This window comes from Magallana gigas, chromosome 2, assembly GCF_963853765.1.
Source record: "Magallana gigas chromosome 2, xbMagGiga1.1, whole genome shotgun sequence".
Lineage (NCBI taxonomy): Eukaryota > Metazoa > Mollusca > Bivalvia > Ostreida > Ostreidae > Magallana > Magallana gigas.
In genome coordinates, this window is record NC_088854.1 from 16,883,335 (window position 1) to 16,907,733 (window position 24,399).

General features: G+C 33.8%; 2 protein-coding genes across 2 annotated transcripts; both read left to right on the forward strand.

Moving 5' to 3' along the window:
* The first annotated feature begins 119 nt into the window (after nt 1-119).
* LOC117681554 (cysteine/serine-rich nuclear protein 3) lies at nt 120-6,332 on the forward strand. Its single transcript, XM_034446548.2, has 4 exons — nt 120-288; nt 1,523-1,656; nt 2,356-2,481; nt 2,717-6,332. Exons 2-4 carry the CDS (start codon nt 1,542-1,544, stop codon nt 4,258-4,260), a joined length of 1,785 nt encoding a protein of 594 aa, XP_034302439.2. The 5' UTR covers nt 120-288; nt 1,523-1,541; the 3' UTR covers nt 4,261-6,332.
* Nucleotides 6,333-7,088: 756 nt separating this feature from the next.
* LOC105348719 (protein PTHB1) lies at nt 7,089-18,513 on the forward strand. Its single transcript, XM_011458265.4, has 23 exons — nt 7,089-7,247; nt 8,133-8,274; nt 8,638-8,797; nt 9,211-9,275; nt 9,389-9,502; nt 9,629-9,803; nt 10,457-10,535; nt 10,736-10,823; nt 11,322-11,417; nt 11,518-11,650; nt 11,921-12,102; nt 12,195-12,274; nt 12,435-12,594; nt 12,785-12,889; nt 13,023-13,163; nt 13,459-13,557; nt 13,767-13,939; nt 14,113-14,265; nt 14,430-14,612; nt 14,968-15,169; nt 15,695-15,925; nt 16,148-16,244; nt 16,395-18,513. Exons 2-22 carry the CDS (start codon nt 8,163-8,165, stop codon nt 16,237-16,239), a joined length of 2,823 nt encoding a protein of 940 aa, XP_011456567.3. The 5' UTR covers nt 7,089-7,247; nt 8,133-8,162; the 3' UTR covers nt 16,240-16,244; nt 16,395-18,513.
* The last annotated feature ends 5,886 nt before the right edge of the window (nt 18,514-24,399 follow it).

The window sequence follows — 24,399 nt, forward strand, 5'->3', positions numbered from 1 at the left end:
GTCGCGTAGTAATTTTATCTTTACCTAAATTCATAAAATTTCAGAAGGAATCGCATATATGTAACTTCAAAGTAGATTTTTCATACAAATGAACAGCTTTAATATTTATTTTTACGCTCTTATTGATATTTATTATGTTTTACATGCCGATCTATATTTATTCGCGGAAATACCACATCTACTTATGCACTGAGCGCTTTAGCGAGTATGAACAATCAACGACTAAAGAGATTACACCGAATTTACCGTAATAGGTCAATTGACTGTTGATTGAGACTAGAAGCACAGGTATAGTATGCGTAGTATTCGTTCTTCTCTCTATCCGCGGCAAATTTAACGTTGATAATTTCCTTCCTTGGTTGTTCAGATCCTCTGTCATTTTGTGTTTGTCCCCATTCACGAATAAAGAATTTTATAGAGCATTGTTCGACAACCGTAGTGTAATCCGAACATCTGCTTAGTATATTTTTGTTTTAAAAAATTTAATGTACTTAATTTAATTTGAAGCAGATAGCAAAGGGGTTCTGCCTTTATAAATGGACATTAAATTTGCAAAATTACTATAAGGGACAAAATGGGGGCTTAATCTTCAATATTCTTATGTGCTATGGGTATATATATACATAATGATATATGTATATTTTTTTTTTTATGAATATACATAATTACAAAAATGTTATACTGGAAAACATGTATGTTTTTATATATCTGCTTTCATTACGTTTTTTATCACAGGTATCCCAATCTGACTACTACAATGTTTAATTCTGAAATGTTATGTGCTTATCATTAGCTGCAATAATGTAGCCTTCTGCCTTTTTTTTTCCTCTCCAAAAAAAGTCAGATAAATAAAATTGGCGGGGCTACATTATTGCAGCTAAAAATCTGCTATGACACATCAGACTTCAAAAGTATTAAATTTTTCTTGATGTTCAATACAATATTTGCAGACTAACAAATTAGAATGTAAATATTGCATAATTTTATATGAATTATTGATGAAGCACACATTTATAAGTTTTGAACTTAATTGTGATACATGTATGATTATGATATTGATTCTGTTCCTAAGCTATAATGAACATGTCTCTAGAGATGGGTGCTAGCCGCTAATGATGTGTTGGAAATATATTTCACAACTGTGTCTGTTCTTCTCAAACCTTTAAAAAATGTTGTTACACCAGTAATTAACAAATCATATAACAAGGCATGGATCTTAGAACCATTTTAACAAGCCCTTCGACTTTCAAGGACGTAAGTAATTTATCTTTGTCTTTCATCAAAACAAGTTAAAACTGATGCTGGTTTCAAGTGAAACATACAAAGGTTGCGTAGTCATACTAGCTCAAAAGCCAGACAAATCTTGTCGATATCAAAGAGCCATGGCTGAGTGGCCGGCAATGAAATAGGCAGGCTGAAGTCACAGTGCTGTTTGACACAACTACCCAAAGTCCAAGCTCTTGTTAAAATGGTTCTAATGCTGATTTCAACATCATATAAATATATTGATGACATTTTACAGAATGTAAAAAGACTTCACAATGAAGCGCAAATTGGAGGGTGTTGACTCCTCTCCCCAGACGTCAGATGCTGAAAACAGTTGTAGTTCCATCATTACCAATAGCAGCTCAGATGTTCCGCTGGACAGCTTACAAAGTATGTGTTTATATATGCAGTGGAGCCTCAGTTATCTGGACGCTTTCGTTCCCATGGCCAATCGTCTGGATAGGTGAAGCGTCCCGATATCTGAAATGTGTTTATTGTTGTCATGAATGATACTGTATTTGTGTACAATGGCTCCCAGTGTTGATACTTGGTTTTTTGCCTTTCATACTAAATAGCAACACATTATAGAGTTGTCTGTTGATATGAACATTTTTAGATATAAAGAACCCCGCTTTATCAGTCTAGATGGACTCCCAAAATGGGGTCAACGGAAGTGAAATATGGAACTAAATTGACAGTCGTAATCTTTTGTATTCAACAGGGTAGCATTAAATTTTACCGTCCAGTTAAATGAAGCAAGATTAGTAGTAAAACAGTGTTTTGTGGTAAAAATAGACCGTCCGGAACGCGGAATTCCAGATAAATGAGACAAAATAGCATATAAAAAATCTGTTCCCAAACAAAATCGTCTGTAAACTGAAGCGTCCAGATATCTGAGGTCCCACTGAATTAGCAATTGTATGATCGGTACTTTTCATGAAACCTTATATGGTGTAAAGACCTGATTTAAGTGATTTTGATGTTTCTTGGTAAATAAATTAAATCCATTTGCATTTGAAACATTATAAGTTACTGGTGACTGTAAGTTATGAAAGTGTAGATACAATAATTATGTATTTTTCCTCTTAGATCTCTCCTCGAAGAGGAAGAAGACGAAGACGAAAAAGTCGGTCAAGTTCACTGGGGTAACTGTGTTCTACTTCCCCAGGATTCAGGGATTTACCTGTATTCCCAGTGAAGGTGGATCTACTCTAGGTAATTATGAAGATATTGAGATTGGAATTGAGATTAATACAATTCATTTATTTAGCTTGAACAATAGACAGTTTTATGCAAATTCAGAGTATAAATTCATTTATATTTTAACAGTTTGGTTAAGTCATTATCTTGTTTTATTAATTGAAATGAAAAATTATGATAAAACTGATGAATTTCATGTCCCTGTAATTATTTACTTTAAATATTAACAAAAAAAAAATTTTTTTAACAGGAATGTCTGACAAACATCTGTATAGTAAGGACTTTTCTTTGCAAGAGCACTTTGTAGAGCAAAAGAGAATCCACAAGTTGTACTTGGAGGAGCAAAGGCGACAAGGGAAAATAATTCCTGAATTTTTGATGGAGGACAGTGAGGAGGATGAGGATTCTGACTTTGACGATTCTGATGAATACTGTTTCCTTCAACCATTGACCGTTAGGCAGCGTCGGATAACTCTTAGACAGTCTGGAGTAAAAAAAATTGATAGCACCGAAAAAGATTACTGCAAGAAAGTTAGAAATTCTCGTGAGTTTTGTGGTTGTGATTGCAATATATTTTGTGATCCTGATAGTTGTGCATGCAGTTTGGCTGGCATTAATTGTCAGGTGGACAGACAGTCATTTCCTTGTGGTTGTTCAAAAGAAGGCTGTGGAAATATAAATGGTCGTATAGAATTTAATCCGCTAAGGGTAAAGACTCATTTCATTCATACAAAAATGAGACTGGAGCTTGAAAGGCATGACACAGATATTCCTATCAAAGTGGATCACTCTTGTTCGAAAGAAACCCCAGACAATGTAGCAGAGACTGAGAAAGACATATCTTGTAAAAATGACAGAAAAGAAGCCATTGACTTAACCGAGTTCAATAGCAATGAGCTTGGAAGTTGCAGAGATTGTCAAAACTGGGAGGTTTGTAATGTTATGATGCAAGAAGTAGAGAATGCAGAAGCCGAACAACAGAGAGCGGTCATGAATATCTACAGCAACACTACGCAGCAGATGGTAGAAATCTCCAACACTCTGCCAACAGGTGTCTTAATGTTTAATGACAATGAAGGTGAACTATATCAAAGAGAGAGTAGCCAATCCTATTACCCTTACAAACAAAATGTACCTTTCTCTGGAAATCAGGCGTGTCCCAGTGAAAGCACACCAAATTATGTTGAGAGAACTGATTTTCCTAAAACTTATCAAAATCTGTCATCATTTCAGAACTCTGTTAGCTGCAATAGTACAGAATTCTGTGCTAATGCAGACAAGACCAAATCATCTTATGAACAAAATGGCCATTACTACCAAAAGTTCCATAATGCAGTAAACCCCAGCAGTCTTGAATATAAAATGGATTCAACTTACACAGACATACATCATTTTGAATGGGAGCAACATAAAATGATGCAAAATCAGGTGCAGCAGACTGCTTTGAACCAAAATGCCTGCAGTTATACCACCATGACAAATACCACCAGTGACAAAATTGCTGAGGCTTGTCCTGGTATTTCTTCACATATCAGTAGCATCAACAACCAGGAGCAATGTACCACACCCATCAATGAATATTCGGAGAGCTACAACTGTGAGACCAACATTGTCACAGGGAAGACCTATCTTAACCTTGATAATACAACCACATCTCAAGAACCAAAATTGGATGGCATCTCTACTACAACGCAGTCCCATCCTGGGCTTTTGGAGATCAACTGTCAAGTTGGAGGAAGCTCTAATTTTGGTGAAATTATCAAGGAATCCCTTGTAGAAACAGTGTCAGCTTAAATTGAAAGTTTTTCTTTTTTTCTTTGAAATGTTTCCTTGCAGTATTCTTTATGCTCCAAACTGTTAAAAAAAATTTGGGAAGAAAATGAAGTATTTTCCAGTATAGTGCTACCTTTGCATCTTGTATTATAACAAGGTCAATATAATACATGTATTGCGAGGGATTTTGCATTATTGCAAAATTTATTGATCTCTATGACATATGCTTTTATGATTTTATTTTAACCACTACTTACATTTTCATCTCTAAATGAACACAGCAAGCCATTTCCTGTACCTGTTGTCATTTCTTATATGTCATGTTTTGTATCTTGTACATGTGTATATATTTGATATTGTTGTTTGTACAGTGTTGGATAAATGTAGATTAAGACAGAGTGGCAAAATTTCTAAGTCATGATCTGATATGCATTTATTTTTATTTTTAAATAGATTTTACATATATTTTGTAGATTGCAAATACAATCTGCTATCAAATGGTTGTATTTCACTCCAAGTTTATAGATCATGTTGAACAATATGTCTATTGAACAAAATATTGTAGTTGTTGCATAATCAATGGTTTTAGAACTTTCAGTTTTTATGCATATATATATATATAATGGTATAAGTACATTTGTTTTGACTTGTAGATTTACTGCAAATTTATGAGTTTTATTTTTGTGAAGTATTTTTTATGAATCTGCAGTAGCTAGTTTTTACATGGCTTATTCTTGTAAACAAGTTTATTGTATTACAATTTACAAAATTTCTTCTTTTCTGTCCTTTTGTGATGAACACAGTCCTCTAGATGTTACCAGTGTTTGTTGACTGACATAACCAAGTGTTGCATACATTATTGATCTTGAATCTGAACTTTGATTTAATGTACTGGTATATGAAGAAAACAAAAATGTTTATGTATAGTTTTGGACCAAATTCTATGGAAAAGAAAATGATATTTACAAAAATTATTTTGACTACCAGCAGTGTCATTTTAACATGATATTTAAAGCAGGTGGTATTGGATATGAAGTAGATTTGAGTGCTAATACTTTTTGACTTACAAGTCGAGTTTTTGGTTAGAGGTAAATCATCATTTGTAGACTTATTATTCTTGCATCATTGTATTTTTTGGAAGGAAAGTGTGCCATATCACATTGTTAATGTTATTCACCCTTTAAATGGCTTTAATCGCTGACGGGAAAAACTACAGCAACATGCCTAAATCTGTGCTTTTACTGTAATCCTGGTGCCAAAGACAAACAAAGGTTTGAACAGCTGACATAGGTCTAGAAACTTCTTTGTAGATTTTACACATTCTATGGCTATAAATCTAAGTAGGACAAAATTATTTTGATAATGCAAAGTTGTTCAAATTGACAGTATTTAAAACCAGTTTTGTTTTATTTTCTATGGAAATAACACACTAAAAATAGCATGATGCTAGTTAGGATGTCAATTATATGAAATTAGATTTGAAAATTTTGACTATATAGCTGCACAAGTCTAAATTTGCCCTGCTGTAGGTTTCTGCTGGAAAATGTGCTTGCTGTTTTCATTATGATTGTACATTTGTTATCATTATTACTTTTAAAGAATACTTTCAGGTCAAAGTATTATATTGTTTCAATTATTGTAATTTATTTTAAAATGCAACCAGAATTGCAGGTCTCTTCTTGTTAACTTTTCTACCAATATCTTTGATCTGTATTTCAAAGAGTGAATTTATCTGCTTCAGTTGATATTTTACATAAAATGGGTGCAATATTGTTTTTGCATTTCTCTAGTACATTTACATCTTTTCATTGTAATTTCTCAGCAAAACCTAGAGAGATAATAAAACTTCGGTGCTTTTATGAATTTTCAGTCTCTATAGTTGAACTCTCTGTGCATTAATGTTATCTCAAAAGAGGAAAGAGTATAACTGTCATGTCAATCCTTTGTTTCTTTGTATGTTTCTCAAGCATGTTTAGTGGATAAATACTTTTATATATATTGTAATGTGATGCCTCTTTATACAAATTATTTGCATTGTAATGTGTAAGTGTTAAATGTACAAAAAGTGCATGTGCAATAAACATCAAAATAAAGCAGTGTTTGGTTGATATATTTGTTTAAATTTCATCTCAAGGGAACAGCTATGTAGAGTTTTCGTATCAGATTAATTGCTTTAAAACTTGCAGGCACTATATGTACAGTGCTGCATGACTAGATATAATTTTGTTGTGCATTTTGGTTTAGGGTAACTTTTCCTTGACTTTGAATATTGGTACATTTGAGAGGATAAGGCTTCAAACTGGAGTTTTATTGCATATACTGTGGGATCCACCGATGTATATTTTTAGTGTTTTACCGGACATCTTGCTGCCAAAATTTTAAGAAAGTTTGTTTTCTTTTGGATATATGGATAACTTGCATATACAATTTATAACCACGTATTCATTTGGAATTGGACCAATGTGTAAAAGTCACCATAAGTGAACTGCACTTACAAGATATCATGTAATATACGAATCTGTAAACCACCATACTGAGTATAATGAAACCCTAAGTTAATATCATAATTCAATGGATAAAGGGATATTGAAATGTGCCAACACTATATGAGAGAGAGAACATAAATACATGTGTCGTTTTTACATAAAGCACTTTTGAGGATTAAAAGACCTGGGTCTGAATTACTCTATGGAAAAATACTAGTATACAGCATTCCTATAGTTTCGAATTAACATGATTATAGCATATTGATAGTTTTACTCGGACATGATTTTTATACGTAAATATTAGAATCAAAAACTATGTTCAAATATCACATTCTTTGATTTGTGTAAGGCGAGTTCGAAACTGTGCTGACAGAAAGCAACAAATCCATTTCCGCTTGCGGCTGCTCAGTGAAAAATATTTGGAAATGGAAACCTAAAGATTTTCGTTTTTAAAGCAAATTTCTTAAAAATCTGTGCTTATTGCGAAAATATTCAAAAGAAATGTGCATACCACAGATAGACGTAAGTTAATTATGATAATGAGAGAAGAATACAGGAGAGCATCACGTCCTACACTAGCACTAGTTAAAATGATGGCCGCTTTTATCCTTGGATATATGTAAACAATGTTGATTTTTGTGATTTTTAAACAGTATTTAAACAAATTAATTGCGATTTTTTAAATATTTATTTTGAAAAGTTCTGTCTTTTAATTTTGATGGACAGGACGAATACATATTCGTTTACAGGAGCTGGTGGTTTTGACCTCAAACAAATTCGCATTGCTTCATTTTATAGGCTCAATTTTCACCATAAATGAAGTTTAACATAATAGTTAACCCTCATCCCTTCCAAAGAAGATAATAAGACTGTAGTGAGATATGCTATTCTGTGTAGCATTGTATAATAGCTTGCCCACAGGATTTTTTTAAAATTTTAGATTTAGTATGTGTTGTGTCAGATTTATTTTCCAGATTAGCCAAATGTATAATACTTTCAGGATTGTGCAATAATTTATGACCATATTTAGGGCAAGGCCAATGAACAAAATTGCATTTTCACTAGTCTTTAATTTTTAACAGACTAGCCAAAAAATGAACCTGGGATGTTTCGCACCTTTTCTGCTTCGCCCTGAGATGTTTCGCACTAATATCAACTCAAAACATCTGATGTTGTTTTTCTTTTTATTGCCACCCATCTAAAACATAAAAATAATTATTCTAGCTATAAAAGACATTTGAATTCTGGTAATAAACTTGATTGCCTTGTCAGAAAAATGGATCATAATTATTTGAGGTGTTTGTTTGTTTATTTGAACCGGGCCTCTTGAATAACAGTTTAATTATACTCATCATTTGGAACAAGTTATTAGTACTTTTTTGTTCATAGTCAACACTTGTTTTACAGATTTCAGATTTAGCATAACAAAGAAGAACCATGTCACTGTTCAAAGCTCGAGATTGGTGGTCCACGACAGTGGGAGAAGAGGAGGAGTTTGATCTGGGATGTCTCTGTGTAGCAAATATTGACAATGCCACCGATGAGCTTGGTAGGTGGTTTAAAGAATTAATATTGAACAATAGACTGTACACGTAAACTTTTTTCTGTTTTAGTCTTAATGTATAATTTGTTCCTTTTGTACATTTTAATCGTTTTCTTTTTTCTTTTTACAGTTTTTTTTTTCTTTTTTAGTTTAACAGTGTCATTCCTTTCTGGTTGTAATATATATGTATAATATTCATTTTATTTAGATCAATCAACTGGTCATTCTTATTTTATATCTAATTTGTTTTTAATTTTTAATGGTTATATTCTATATCATTCAAAAATAGTTTATAAACATTATTTGAACCATAAAGAATCCAACTTGTTAACAGTTTATATTAAAAGTTGCCTCTTTTTTAATTGACAGACAAGATAATTATTGGAAGTTATCATGGAATATTAAGAATATTTAACCCCAAACCTACAAAGACAGATGATGGTTGGTCTGGCTATAAACCTGAAGATGTTTTGCTAGAGGCCTCGTTACCTGAGCCCATTCTTCAGTTGGAAGCTGGGAAATTTGTTTCGTAAGTACATATATAAAGTTTGCTTGATATAGCTCAAATGAGTGTGTAAATACCATTATGTATATATTATTAGAAGTAAAATGTATATTCATACGTATTCTAGTTAAGTACATGTATTTTAAAAATATTGTTGGAGTTCAGAATTTAGATATCTTAAACAGGGCTTGTACTGGAGTTTATAAAGTAATGTATGATTATTGAATAAAATGACTTACAAATTTCACATACATGTATTATCAAGTTATTAACAACTTATGAAGAAAAAGATACACAGGCAAAAGCAAAAACGACACCAAAGGGGATCTTTGAGCATGTTATATATGGGAGTACTGTGGTACTTATTTAACCATTTACTCTTTCAATGTTAAGTTTCTTACAAGTCATTTCAAAACCTGATTTTATTCATATTTCAGAGGAACAGAAAACTTACATTTAGCAGTTCTGCATCCTAGAAAGATAGCTGTTTACAAAGTTGGAGGTGCTTCTCTATTAAAAATCCACAATTTCTGCAGCCAAAATGATAAATTTTATATATTTAAAAAATTGTTGCATTTAATTTATTCTTATTATACGAAATTTTTTTTATTTCAGTCACCTCAGGGGCTGTGGAACATGGCAGACACTTTCAACTTAATATGTCATTTGAGCATAATTTGAAAAGGACAGCGTTCAATTTCTGTTTTGGTCCATTTGGGGGTGTTAAAGGTAAATGCTGTATTTTATTTTCTTTTCAACCTCATTCCTGCATGTGAACACATTTATTTGTGTTTCGTAAAACTTATTATCTCATGTTCTTATATAGTTTACAATCAGTTTTCTTTCCTTGAACAGGGCGGGATTTCCTTTGTGTGCAGTCCATGGATGGTACTGTGAGCATTTTTGAGCAGGAGAGTTTCTCCTTCTGTCGGTTTTTACCGGGTGCTTTATTACCGGGTCCAATAAGATACATGCCAAAACTAGACAGCTTTGTGACAGTCTCATCAACATGGCAGCTGGAGTGCTACAAGTATGAGAAAGTTTTAATCTTCTGTATCATAACTGACAATTTTTCCAAAACAAAATAACTTGTTAACTATTAATTATTGTGCATATGCATGTTAATGATGCAATTAACCTGATAAGTCTTGTACATATATGGTAGATACATGTACCATGTATATATTTTGTATGAAGATATTTTCCAAGGTTTACAGGGGGTTTTTTGTCATTGAGGGATAACATTTTAATTTGGTCAATTCTCGTTAAATTTAGTATTAAATAGGGTTTAAGAAAATAAGTAATGCTCACAATAAATTCAAAATGTCTGACAGCTAGCTGAGACACTCAAAAAGTTTTGCTTTATTTACAAACACAGTAGAACCATAATTAAAATTGTAAATAAACTATCTACTAAATATATGTACCTTGAGTGTAGTAAAAGCTATTCTTGTTTATCTTTAAAAGGAGCAAGCATCTTCTTTGGAAAACAGAGTGTTTTGTATCATTGTATTTGGTACTGGTACTCAATAAATATTCTGTTGCATGTTTTCGTAAAACTTTTGTTGACTGTTGCAAAATACCCGGTACTTCAAATATGGTAGGTTGTTGTGATATAAAATATGGTAACAAAGAATTACCAACTAAAGCTTACTGATGCAAGCAATTTTATCATGATTGTAGATACCAAGTACTAGCTGTCGCTACTGATGCCAAAACAAAAGAAGAATCTCAGAATATAAAATCTGGGAAACGGGTTACGGTACGATTTTCTACATTTAAGTGCATGTATCATCAGCTTTGGTACAGATTAACCAGATGATCAATAAAAAATACAACACAGTATTTCAAATGACTCTAAGATTTTAAATAAACAGCAGAGACAGTGCATAATAGAAATTTGTAATAATTATTAAATAAGATATTAATTGTAACTTCTACCTACGGTAATTGTTTTAACAGTGGGACTGGTGTTACAATCTGGGAGAACAAGCCTTAGATCTGGTTGTTGTAAACTATGAGAACTGTCCACCGTCCATCCTAGTCTTAGGTAAGTTTATCCATTTCATCATTTAAAGGAATGTAAACTGAGAAATACATGTATAAGTAGCAATAAGATGAAGAATTTTTTGGGTTTGCATTTGAAATATGTTCAGTATTAACTGGTGGCTGAAAGTGGATTGTATACACAATTATTGTTGTATAAAAATTTGAGCATAATGCTAGCAAAGCATTATTTCAGTTTGATAATATACCGCGCATCCATTTTTTTTCGCATGTCACAAAATCTGCTAAATTGGGGAAAATCTGTAACATTTTTAATTTGCATCAGTCATTTTTTGCGATTTAAAAAGTTTCTTATAGAAAATGATACAGGATATAATGCAATTTAAAAGAGATCATGAAAAAGGGGAAAATTAGATCATCACAAAAATTACCGGATGTATGGTAGTTATTTTGATATTTATTTCATTACTGTATTTTTATTAAGGTAATCATTGATTTATGATCAGCATGTTAAGTGTGTGAATGATATCAATTTTTACAGGGGAAAGAAACATATTCTGCTTGACTGAGATAGGAAAATTAAGGTGGATGAAGAAATTAGAGTATGAACCTAGTTGCTTTTTGCCATATTGTTCAGGTATAGTATTACTTGCAAATTTACAGACTTTTGTATTGTCGTTCAGAGTTTTAAAACATCATTAGAGCTAAGTATTGAATATTTTGGTTTTTACTTTAAGTTGTAGAAAACACAATAAATTGCCTGATTGGAACTCATACCACCAATTCTCTTATGGTGTATCAAGACATCACCTTAAAGTGGGCAGCCAAGCTAGATTTTACACCAGTCCAAGTGAAACTGGCTACTTTTCAGTAAGCATAGATACATGTATATTTAGATGTATCAATAAAAAGTCAATGCAATGATGTAAAGTAATCATTCATGCCATAAATGTGTAATCTTCATGTATGCATTCTACCTCACTCAGGTATTTGTAAACTGGCTACTTCAAGATCACATTATCTCTCATTTGAGGATACTTTAATATATGCTAATAGTAATACAATGTATATTAGATATTAATTATTAATGTCATATATATTATAATAATATAATTAAAATTGCTAATATGCTAATTCCAGGGACTTAAAAGGTGTTATAGTGACCTTGTCTGACAAAGGCCGTCTGGAGTGTTCTTACCTGGGAACAGATCCAGCTTTGTTCATACCTCCAGTGCCAGAATCCAGAGAACTCAATTATGCTGATATGGATCGGGAAATGGCACAGCTACAGAAAAGAATCAAGCAGTCTTCACATAAAGCTGGTATGAATTTGATTTTTGATGATGCAATGTTACACTTGAGTTCTTTTGTTAAATGATATCAGATATGTACATATTTTCATTTTGCATTACAGTTCTGATGCCGAACCTGAAGAAACAGGAAGATGATTTGCAGCTGCTGGCCACTGTTAACACAAACTTTGATGATGTTTCTGTAAGTATTACCCATAAATTATCACTCTTTGAAGTTTTTTTTTAATGTTAGTTTACATTATCATTTTCATTTCTGTTGTTGAATGTATAAATATGAGTAGGGGGACATGTATTTGTAAAGCATGTAATAACATTCCTAATGGTAACCATACCTTTTAAAGATGGCCACTGAGGTTGAATTTGAAGACCCCGACCCTGTGCCGTCCATTACCGTCCGTGTTCAGGTCAAGGCCAGACTTACAATAGAGCATATCAATATGCATGTCCATGCCTGCTGGCCACTTAAGTCCAACGTCTCATCATTTGAGATTTCATCTGTTGGTAAGATAAATTCACTTATAAATTCATGGATATACTAAATTGGTATTGTTGAATATAGTTACCAGAAACTACATATATCTTATATTGACCATAAGTAACAAATTAAGAGAATCGCTATTGTGGTTTTTTGAAAACATTTAATGATAAAATTCTTTAGAAATATGTTATTTAATTTCTTTCTTTTTTTCAGATCCCAGTAATCCGTCCGAACAGTTTGTGTCATTTTTCATTGTTGGGAAGGCTATGCCTGCTGACATGACAGTCTCTGTTTCAGCCAACTACATGAGTGCCTCTGGTCAGACTCAGTTAATACTCTTTGCACTGACTGTAATGCTTAACCTAATTTCATATTCAAGACATATGTATACATTCTGTACATGTATGTTGAAGATATCTGGAGTTTAAGAATGTTTTATTTGATGATGCAGGTGCTCCAAGAGTTGCCACAGCAAGGGTCAAACTTCCTGTAAAACTTGTCATAAAACCAGTGGCTCCAGTCAAAAATGCAGAGTTTAAACTAACACTAGACAGTAACAAGCCTCCAGCCAACTTAAATGAAATTTTCCCAGGTTTGTAAACCTCAAGTAGTAGCAAAATACTGAATATATGATGAATGAGTTATTCCCCTTTTTAAGATAGTAATGAAATTACCGTAATGTGGCAGTCATTTGCACAATGTAGTAGTGCCTTAAAAACTTACCTTTTTGGGCCTGGTATGAATCGTCTTGGCTTATTCTTAATTAACTGAACTTCCAGCAAATGTCCATTTAATGGTCAGTGTCTCATTTTTGCATCAAAGGTATTACTTCCATTAGAATAGCTTGTAACTTACATTGATTATCTTGAATTTTCTGTACTTTGTAGATTTACTTGGGGAGAATGCTGGAGGTCAGGGTGCTGCTTTAGGATTTCAGTATTATGGAAATGGTCCCATTGTGACAGTTCTTGCATCCAAAACTTCTCGTAAGCACTTCTTAATGTCATTATCCATTATGAGTGAACTCATTCTCCTTTTGGGGTTTAAATTTCTCAAAGCAAAACTTAACCTGCAGGATTATATTAATAAAGAAACAAAGCTCATATGATTTGGGAAAGCATTTTGGGTTGATTAAAAAGTTTGATAAATGAATAGAAGCCTTTTGAATTGAGTAGGGAATTGCTTGAATTTTTAGAGAGATACCGGCTGCAGTGTGATAGGTTTGAAGCCATGTGGCTGATGGTGAAGGAGCTGTCAGGAAGACTCAATAGTCACTTCAACCGGGGGAAAAATGACAGCTTCGCACTTTATTTTGCCGGTCAATTACCACTGCAGGAATATTTTGATTTAATTGATGCCCACTTTGAGGTAGGTGTTATTTCGATCTACAATCAGGGTTTCAAAATCCTGAGTAAAAAAGAAAATTGCCTACAAGGAAAATGCATGATTTTTTCTCATTGTTACGCAAATTTTTTAGCACTACTTACATATTTGTAACTGGTATCTCTGATAATATTAATTAAGATGTAATATCTTTACAGCATCGGCTGAATGCAGACAGATGTAAAGAAATGTTGAATCAGCGAGCCTCACAATTCCGTGCAATACAGAGAAGGCTATTGACAAGGTTCAAAGACAAAACTCCCTCTCCCCTAGCCAACCTAGACACTCTGTTGGAAGGGACATATCGACAGGTCTGTAATACAACTGCAGCTAAAATCCCCCCCCCAAAAAAATGAAATTTTTACATACTTGTATTTCTTGTGTGATAAAAAGAAATATAGTCTAAAATATTTGAAAATAAAAAAAAAAGAGATATTGAATTTTATAATAGTTCATGATGATAATTTTTTGGCAGATCTTACATTTAGCAGACACAATAGAGGAGAACAACCAGTCGCAGGAAGTGGCAGCTCTCAGTCTGTCCAGTGCTACCTCCCTGTTTAATTACCTGATCAAGCTGTGGACCAACATGTCGGAGGAGGAGTACAAGGTCCTGCAGCAATGTGTGTCTCCTGTCGTATCCAGCTCCACAGAGCAGGTACACTCCACACTCACAGCCTCTGTGTTAACCTGGTCAAACCAGATGAAGTCTCTTAGTTAACTGTTATAAAGATTTTGGCAGATAAGGTCAGCTTATTTTTAAACAAAATTATACATATTTGAAAAGAGGTTGTTTCAGCAATTCCTTTTGTAAGAATAGCCAAAAAATGTCTGAAGTTTGGGGATGTAAAAAACACAGGATTATATGATCTTACATTTGGACAGAAAAAGAATATCTTCAAAGCTTGTTAGCATGCCAAAAACATGAGTTATTACAAGCTGTTTCTATTGGGTATTGATACATGTATGGATTTTACACAACAAATTGATGAACTAGCTTTCTGTATAAACAGGGTTGGCAAGAGTCAGTTGATGCTGCAGTGACACACCTGCTGAGAACTACCCTAGCCAAATCATCGAAAGATCAGACACTAAACCCCCAACCCCTACACATACCAGAGGATACGACCAAGGTGAAGAAACACTTGGCCCTGATGTGTGATAAACTGGGCAAGGGGGCCAGGCTGGTGGAGGGGCTGCCTACAAACTCCATGGGTAAGACACACCGTTTGTAAGGGGGTATACACCAAGTAAACCAGTTATTAAAAGTTGAATACTATCAAATTCATAGTAGCCTATCATTAAATTAATGGATTGATTAAAAGAAATAAATACCAAATTTGAGATAAAATATGATAGTGAATCATCAACTGAATTTGAACTTGTATTAGTACTGTTGTCTGTTTTACCATGTACCGTAAGATGCATGATATGGACACTGTACAATTAAAAAAAGCTTTATTTTTGTACATTGAAGAATTGTTTCATTTCTCTACTGAAATTGTTTATTTAAACTTTTCTGATATATATCCATTACCTACACAAAGATGATATTACAAAAGCCAGCGATTTTGTGTATGATGTTTGATATAATTGTTACATGAAACAAGTGAATTATCACACAAAGTTATTATGATGTATACACACAATAAAGAAATATATATTTTTGCTTACATACCGGTACTATGAAATATTTTGTTATGGTAAACCAAAGTAATTTTTTTCTATATTATCTTTTAGTAAATATGAATCCTACCCCAAGAAAGGAGAAGAAAGCCAAGATTTCTGCAACAAGCAAAACTGTGATGGAAAATGGCCATATAGACAATAGTGATGATACAGAGACTCTTATAGGAAGTCAGTTTGGACAGCATAAGAGTAAACGTAACAAAGATCAGGATTATGGATCAGATATCAATGGATTATCAGATTTATCAATGCTAGGATTACCAGCTGAAAATGTGGATGATGGTTAGATGTTTGCCATTTTTATTCAATAATTATTTTAAGTGGTTATTTCAGTATCTTTTCATTTCATTCCCAACAGATGTTAAGTTCTTTTTTATCTTTTGGAATTCTGTTGTGATGAACTTTAGTCTTAATTATAATGCATCTCCTAGGTAGATGTCACACAGTTATTCAATTATGAATTGAATAACTAAAATAACCTAAAATATTGTATTTGTTATGAAGGGATGACAGAAAAGAGGAAAAAGAAGCACATAGAGGCCATGGTCCCTGATTTAGATGACATGGATGATGAACCAGTAGCACTAGAAAGTTAAAAGAGGTACTTGGACTTCTATGCACATTGCCATAATTTGTACACAAAAATGTACCCTTATGAAAGTCTTCATAAAGGAGTTATTTGTAATTACAGTTTTATTTTATACAGGGTATGAATGATTTATAAAGCCTGGTGAATTTTTTTTAATTACAGCATAGCTTCTTTTGACATGTTACTGTCAGGATGTAACAGAGCCATTATGAATCTCCAGTACTGATCTGAGAGAGAATTCCGTCCATTTCCGTAGGGAAACAGTCATTCTTTTACCTGTCGGTGTACTTAAACTTTCCATACCTGTGATATCTACACCCCATGATGTGTTGTGGAGGAGATTTCTTTCAGAACCTCACTGATTTCTTCTGATGTGACAATGAAGAAAGATCCTCACATCTCCTCATCAACTCATCTCATACATAAGGTTGTGGTGACTCAGATTTATTTATTTTTTTATTTTATGCACCTTAGTACTTACCTGAGACCTACAGGTATGTGTGCTGTATGTTACCTGTTAAACAATGTGGCTAGTATGACGGTAATAGTTCACACTCCTCACACTTCTTGTATTGTTTATCTGTGATGTTTGAATATTTTCATGAAATGTATTTACTGAGTGTTTTTGTTCTACTGTTTAGTCATTGAAATATAGGAAGTGCTTGTATTAAATAGCTACCTTTTGATCTGTATTTAACTTAATAAATGGATCAAAATTTGTCTAGCATCAGTTCTACCATCCCCATTGTTGTTCAGTTTTCACATTTTCAGTTTTTTCTTTTAAAGCACCCTGTATTTTAACTAAATTTGGCCTGTACTATTGTTTTCAAGTTTGCTTAAATAATGGTCAGTGCCACCCTAACTTAATTACAATGGATGTCAGGTAAACAGGATACTGTTGGGCTGATTTTCTTAACCCATGATTTCACTGGCAAGCAATATATAAGGTGCCACTGCACATGTATTGGGGACCTACATATTTATATTTTTCATTAAGAATAAAATAGGTTGTAAAGTGAGATTAACATTGTTAAAGTGCATCCATTTTTTTCCTATTTGCATCCACATTTTTAATAATAGAAAAAAAATTTGCTTGTGATAAATAATGTTGATATTTGTTTTAAAATGATTTGAATTTAAATGGGTTTTTTTTGAAGGGATATACATGTATTGTAGATAATTATACATTGTAGCAAAGACAAGTGAAGTCAATTGGACCAATGGCCTCTTGCGTTTTTTTTATCATCATTATTATGTTATCTGTGAGATATCCACATTGTCATTATGTTAGAATTCACCAAGTTCAAATTCAAATACATTTACATGTATTGTTTAACAGAATTATTTTAGTTAAGAACACTATATTTTTCATATACATTTAGGTTAGGTCTGTTAAATTAATGCTTTTTTTATTTTGAACCAGTTTTTTTAAATGCATGCTATATTTTTTCTATGAGAGTCTAGAGTTATGTTTCTTCCTGTGTATTGGATTGAGGAGCACTGGTCTGTGTGTGGTGTAAACTCCTCACCCTGTCTCTTACATCAAAATGACCATTCCTTATTTATTTCATGCTCATGGATATTCTCATGTCAGCAAGCAGACTTAAAGATTTGTTCAGGGTTATTGTTTGTCATTTTAGTGCTGAAACACTCTCCTGTGTATCTATATATCTGGAAAAAAATGTCTTTTGTATGGTGGCGTTAGTGTTTAATGATTTTGTTGTGATTATAATGGTGCAGTTTCTCCCTCCAGTACACCAGAAGCTTGTGCCGTGTGATATGTGCTTTCTGATTACAGAAAGTCTGATAGTCCTCAGTGTACATGTTAATTACTGTAAAAGGTGGCATCAAATGATTAGACATTGTATTTATTGGGGGGAAAAAACTATAATATCTCAGTTGTTTCATCTCCAGAATTTGTCACATATTGAAGGAAGCCATCGTAACGTTTCCTTATTAAGATAATGTGGTTTGAATGATACTTTTTCTGAATTTTGTTTTATTAGTTTATTTATTTTGCAAATTGACTTGTCGCCAAGAAATTAAAAACTTTTTTAAACTTTCGTAATGGAAAATTAAAGGTTACTTTTATTTTAAAAAATAATTTCTACCTTGTTTAACAAGATATGTGAAGATAGAAAAGATCCATTTTGGTAGAGACAGGTTTTAAAGAGGTTTACAATGTGCTATGATGGTTTGTGGATGCCTTGTTTGTTTTAATTTCATGATTGTTACCTGAACAAACATATGAGCTGCGATAATAAATTCTAAACACAAGAAATGCTTTGTTCCATCACCTTACATATCAACGGAAAGACAGCAGCCGGCTACAGTCAGTAGTGTCCATGTTTCTCTTTCTTCTAAAACTCGCATTTTTCTACAGGCATCGTAATTATTGGAAGGAAGAGAAACTTTTCAATGCATTTTACATGATGTTGATTTTGTTTTCACGTCTGAATTTCCAACATTACAAAATGACTGAAATATGTATATGTACCGCGGTAGATATAAAAAAGAAATATACACATATGTCGACAATTGAATATTATAAACGTGACTTAAATATGTAGATTTTGATGAAAAATATTTATCTATATCTACGACCGAGTACATATAATTTATGATCATCTATTACAACGGTAGAAAATTTGTTTTTCATGAATTTGAAATACTAGTACGTAGTCATAGTTGTCAGAACGAATTACTAGTGGGAATATGTGTTTGAGAGGAAGCTGGAAAATCGTCTGTATTGTGTTACGGAATCAAAAACTTCTCATGACAGCTGACGATGATGAAATTTAAATAGTTGTGTAAAATAATATTTCACTTGCACAAACATTTTTTGTTTGTCCTTATTTTACTTAACATAATTACACCCCATTTCTGGCTTGAGATGAGGCAGGTCATCCAACATGCTTTTAATTGTTTTCACATCACATAATGTGTAATTAAAGAGAATCTCTTTGTGGAATGAACAAGCGTTTAAATGCCCCATATAACAGCTTACAAATACTAGTCTATAACGTATAGAACACTTTTAGGAAATTAGATAGTTCCTGTGAACCTGTTTATAATCTTAGCTTTAACCTTCTGATTTTTCCAGAAACCGTTAAACATAACGATAATTAAGTGCCTTTATCTACACCAATTAAATGGAATTATTTTAATGAAGTTTAGACGTCTTCGATGCTCTCGAGGAATACATTATACAAGTTTCATCTGAAATACCCCTATCCCAATAAAATGTTTGACACAATCTTTTCATCTCTCTCTCTCTCTTTTTCGCTCTCTCTCTCTCTCTCTCTCTCTCTGAACTTCCAGACAATCTTGGATGAATATTTTTTTTCTACTTTCAAGCCATACAGTTAACCATTTCACTCATCCTGATGTAAGGCTTACACTTCCTACCGAACTTGAAACAAGTGCTGTTACACTAATTTTGTCCCCGTGGTATGAAAGCTGCTTGCACGGTAGGTAAAATATGGGGCAAATACTTGTGTATGGAAATAAACTTGTCTTATAAATTTCATTTTATGATCAAGAAAAATTAAAACAAGTTCATTAACACAGTTTTTTGACAACTTTTCACGAAAAATAATAGAAAAAAGACGCCATTTTCGCAGTAAAATGTCATGCACAGAAGAATTATTACGTTATGAAATGCAACAATATACAATAAAACATCCTGTTCAGTTACGTGTTTCAAGAATTCTGAATATATAAATGTATAAAATAAAACAGTAAAATGCATGTTTCAACGTGAATGCAGTCCTGGTTTAGCATTTTCGACCTGGCTGAAGAACATATCTGAATGGCCAAGTATCAAAAAGAGATCGTTTGTTGGTTAGCTTCAGATGACGACTATAATTATATATCAACAATAACAAAAATTAATTTTGTATATATCTAAAACACTCATTAAACTATACTACAAGTGTCATGAATTTTTAAGGACATTTAAAAGTACATTATGTACATATACATGTAACTAGTTCTATTGAAACTAATATTGCTGGAAAATTGAGGACATGCATTTTTAATCCCTTGAATATTTCTTTCTGATCGATAGCTTTATAATTTTAAAGCTAAAACGTTAGGATTGTTTGCTGAACAATAATGAATATGTAAAAAAAAAATATATACAACATTTGAAGATTATTCTGAAGGGTATTTTGTTAATTGATCAGCCTATAAATCGTCAATTATCTCTTGTGCCCTGTAATGATATATTTCTACTTTCAGTCAGTATTTACTGATTAAAGCACTCGCATCTCGTCAAAAATTCACTTACATGTACTTCCTCATGACTATTCCCCCTTCTCGGCATAGGATGCCTTTGAGATTCCTCCAGCTCCCATTCTGTACTATGTTTGTGTCAGTTTCTTGGTATATCCGCCATTCGTTTCTTGGCCTTCCCCTCGTACACCTATAAGGGTTCATTGATGATATTGCCATATTGAGAATTCTGAATTTACATCAACACGGTGAATTTAAACTTTACATGATTACAATAGTCTATAGCTAGTGTTTTTGTTATTTGGCTTGCGCAGTGTATGCCTTGTCCATCTCGTTGACTTATCATGATTCCCTCTCAAATGAAGAGAAAAGAGTGAAATAGTGTTAGAGTAATACAGCAGAGGTGAAAAACCCACAGCTATAATATACAATTATTTAATGCTTGAGCAGTCGATAGACCCGAATATTTTTCCCGAGGTGCAGGGAACAGCTCAGTATGATCTATTGCCCGAGGGAGCTGAGCTGTTCCCTGCACCAAGGGAAAAAATTCGGGTCTACTGACTGTTCAGGCATTAAATAATTGTTTTATTACCTAATTCCGTTTTAAGTATTTTGTGTTCACAATTATAAATTACAGAAGGTTTTCATACCATGAAGATAAATTTTAAGAACAATAGTAAAAAAAAAAATAATAGAGTTATCTTTTAATCTTGTAGCAATTTTACGTTTTCTAAAAAACGTTGCCGGTCCAATTGATCGCAGTCTATTGACCAGCGGTCCAATAGATCACAGTCTATTGACCGGCAGTTTAATAGATCGCAGTCTATTGACCGGCAGTTCAATAGATCACTTTCAAATCTGAATCCACATACAAAATAGACGAAAATATTTAATTTGTAATTACATAACAAAATCCCTTTGATTAGGTAATAACACCGAATAGGCGGACTAAGGATAGATAACAGTTTAGAAAGGAAACTCTAAAATCAAACCGTATTTCCTCGAAGTTATGAGAGGTTTGCCTAAGGCCAACTACTCTACCTAAAAGAAGCATCAACAACAAACCAAAACCAACATAACCTGGGCCATATTGTACCTACTTCAATGGGAATGATGATGATGATGTGCAACTAAAGCAGAAAGAAAGTAGCAGGGTTGACTTCCTTTCTATCACTCAGGAAAACCATCAGATTCTCTCCTTGAAACATCAGAACACTGTAAGAAACAGGGTGAACAACACGAGAAGCAAAGGAGACGAAGCACTATAATATTTGTCTCCAAGAGCTGAGACGAGGTGGCTATAGTTAAGGCTGACCACTAGAGAAACGGTGTGTTATATTTAGGAACACAACCAGGAGGAAGCCCATCACACCGGAGGTGTAGCCCTGATGCTATTCCTTGGGGTACAATGCGCCCTTATTGGATGGGAACCTGTCAACTCCCGGATAATAAGAGCTAAGTTCAACACCAAAAGCAAGATTAACTTGAAATCTATCTAGTTTTTTGACGAAAAGAAAGACGCCATTCAACAACAACTGTAAGCAGTGTGGATAAACCAGGGAAGATAGCTACCGGTATGGCAATACTTATGGGCGACTTCAATGATATGATTAGGTGGAGCTAACAACATTGGCTACGATGAAGCCATGGACATACAATGACTGGGCAACATGAACGAAAATGACGAGAGATTTGCTGTCCTATGCTCCCTTAACCAGCTTGTAATAGGAGGAAGCATCTTCCCTCATAAACGGTTCCACAAGGCCACATTGAGATCCCCTGACAATGTCACAGAAAATCAGATCGTGCATATTTGCACAAACAAGAAATGTCGAGCAATGGAAGATGTCAGGGTGATGAGAGGAGCAAAAATTTCATCAGATCACTATCTTCTGATGACGGCAGCAAGAGTACTCCTCGAAAAGTTAAACAACAGGACAACAGGAGGACAAGATACAACGTGAATGCTCTCAAAACAAAGGAAGTGGGAACAGTACTCCACTTAAGCCTGTCCAACAGATTTCAGCCGCTACAAGATTATCTAGAAAACGATGACACAAATATCGAGACAGAGTGGGAGCATATCAAGTAAATGTGGTAAGAAATATGCGAGAAAATCCTCGGCAGAAGAAATGCTCACCACAAAGAGTGGATCTCTGTTGATACCATGGGGAAACTGGATGTGGGAAGGAAGAGAAAGCAGCACTGAAAGCAAGCCGGACAAGAGCAGCAAAGGCAAACGTTCAAGAGGACTACACAGCAAAGGATAAAGAAGTCAATAAAAGCATCAGGAAAGATAAACGGGACCACATTGACAACCTGGTCAAACAAGCTAAAGAAGCTGCAGGACAAGGAAACTTAAGAGAACTGTATATGGTTATCATGAAGCTCTCTAACAAGTTCCAGCAGACATACAAGCCAGTGAAGGACAAAAACAGGAATCTCTTACAATAACTGAGAAACAACTAAAGATATTGGTATAACTCTTTAGACAGTTTTTGAATAGACCAACACCAGAAACACCTCCCGACACACAACCAGCCGATACACACAACCCGATCGACTGCAACACGCCATCTACGACAGAAATCAGGCGAACAATTACCACACAAGAATGGAAAAGCGGCAGGGCTTGATGAGATACCAGCGGAAGCCATCAAAGCAAACACATTGACATCTGTCAACATTTTGCACAAAGAAGATATGGGAGGAAGGAAAATCCGATGGAATAGCAAAAAGTTTGGAGATTTGAGGGATTGCAATAATTACCGAAGTAGTATGCTCCTATCAGTGCCTGACAAGGTCCTCAACAGAATCATTCTCGTTCTACTAACAAACTGCAAATCCTCAACTCCAATGTGAAGTCGGTCTTGCTGTTTGGAGCAGAGACATGGAGAACAACCAAACCAACCCTACAGAAGATCCAGACATTCTATAAAACCTGTCTAAGGCCAAAATTCAACATCCGATGGCCTCAAAAGATCACAAATAAATAACTCTGTAATAGAGCGGAACAATAGCCAATAGATACATGTATACAGATTGGACGGAGGAAGTGGGGCTATATTGGACACAGACGTAGATGTAGCAGAGTAATTATCAAGTAGTATTGGTGTAGGAAGATGCAAAATCAGAGATAAAAGGAGAGAAAGAATAGACATCCTGATGGACAACTATACCAATGACAACGATAATGGGCATTCAAAATAGTAACAGAATTTATGGATCACCCTGTAACTGCAATTTTTGTTTGGTGAAAGCAAGTGGCGGATACTATTGTTGATTACAGTTTACGTAGACTTTAACAAAGGTCGATACAAGAATACTTACTCGAATATCACGCGTTTTTGTCATTTTAGTACACCTGACAGTGTATATGGCAATTTGATAAAAACTAGCAATCACGTAATCATTCCGTCTTTCAATTGCATTGAACCACTCCATGACGCCATCAAACGAGAAACAATTATCATCAATAACAGTTTTGCTGAATAATAGACATTTAAAAGTTGTAGGATCAGCATACCACCATGTATTTCTTAAATACCATGAAACGTTCTGACAGGATAACATTACAAATTGGAGTAACTAAAGCTAGCAGCGTGCTTATGTTTCAAATATATCTTTTCATCGGTATAACAAAAATTGTGTTTGGAGCCACTAGAGTATCTTTGAAGTTCACCTACTACACTAATTTGCATAGTAGTTTAAACATTTTCAATTAACATTGATACTTGATCAGCCCATCGGTGATCATCGAGGTCCTTCCAAAGTCACCTCTCTTTTGATGCATGATGACCCCCTTCGACCAATGGGATGCATTGTTACAAAAGACATTGAAATTCTAGTTTCTGTGTGTCATATGAACGCTTTTGTTTGATTGGAGCTTGTGACAAAACGTCTCGTCTAGTTTCTAATTGTGAGAACGGCT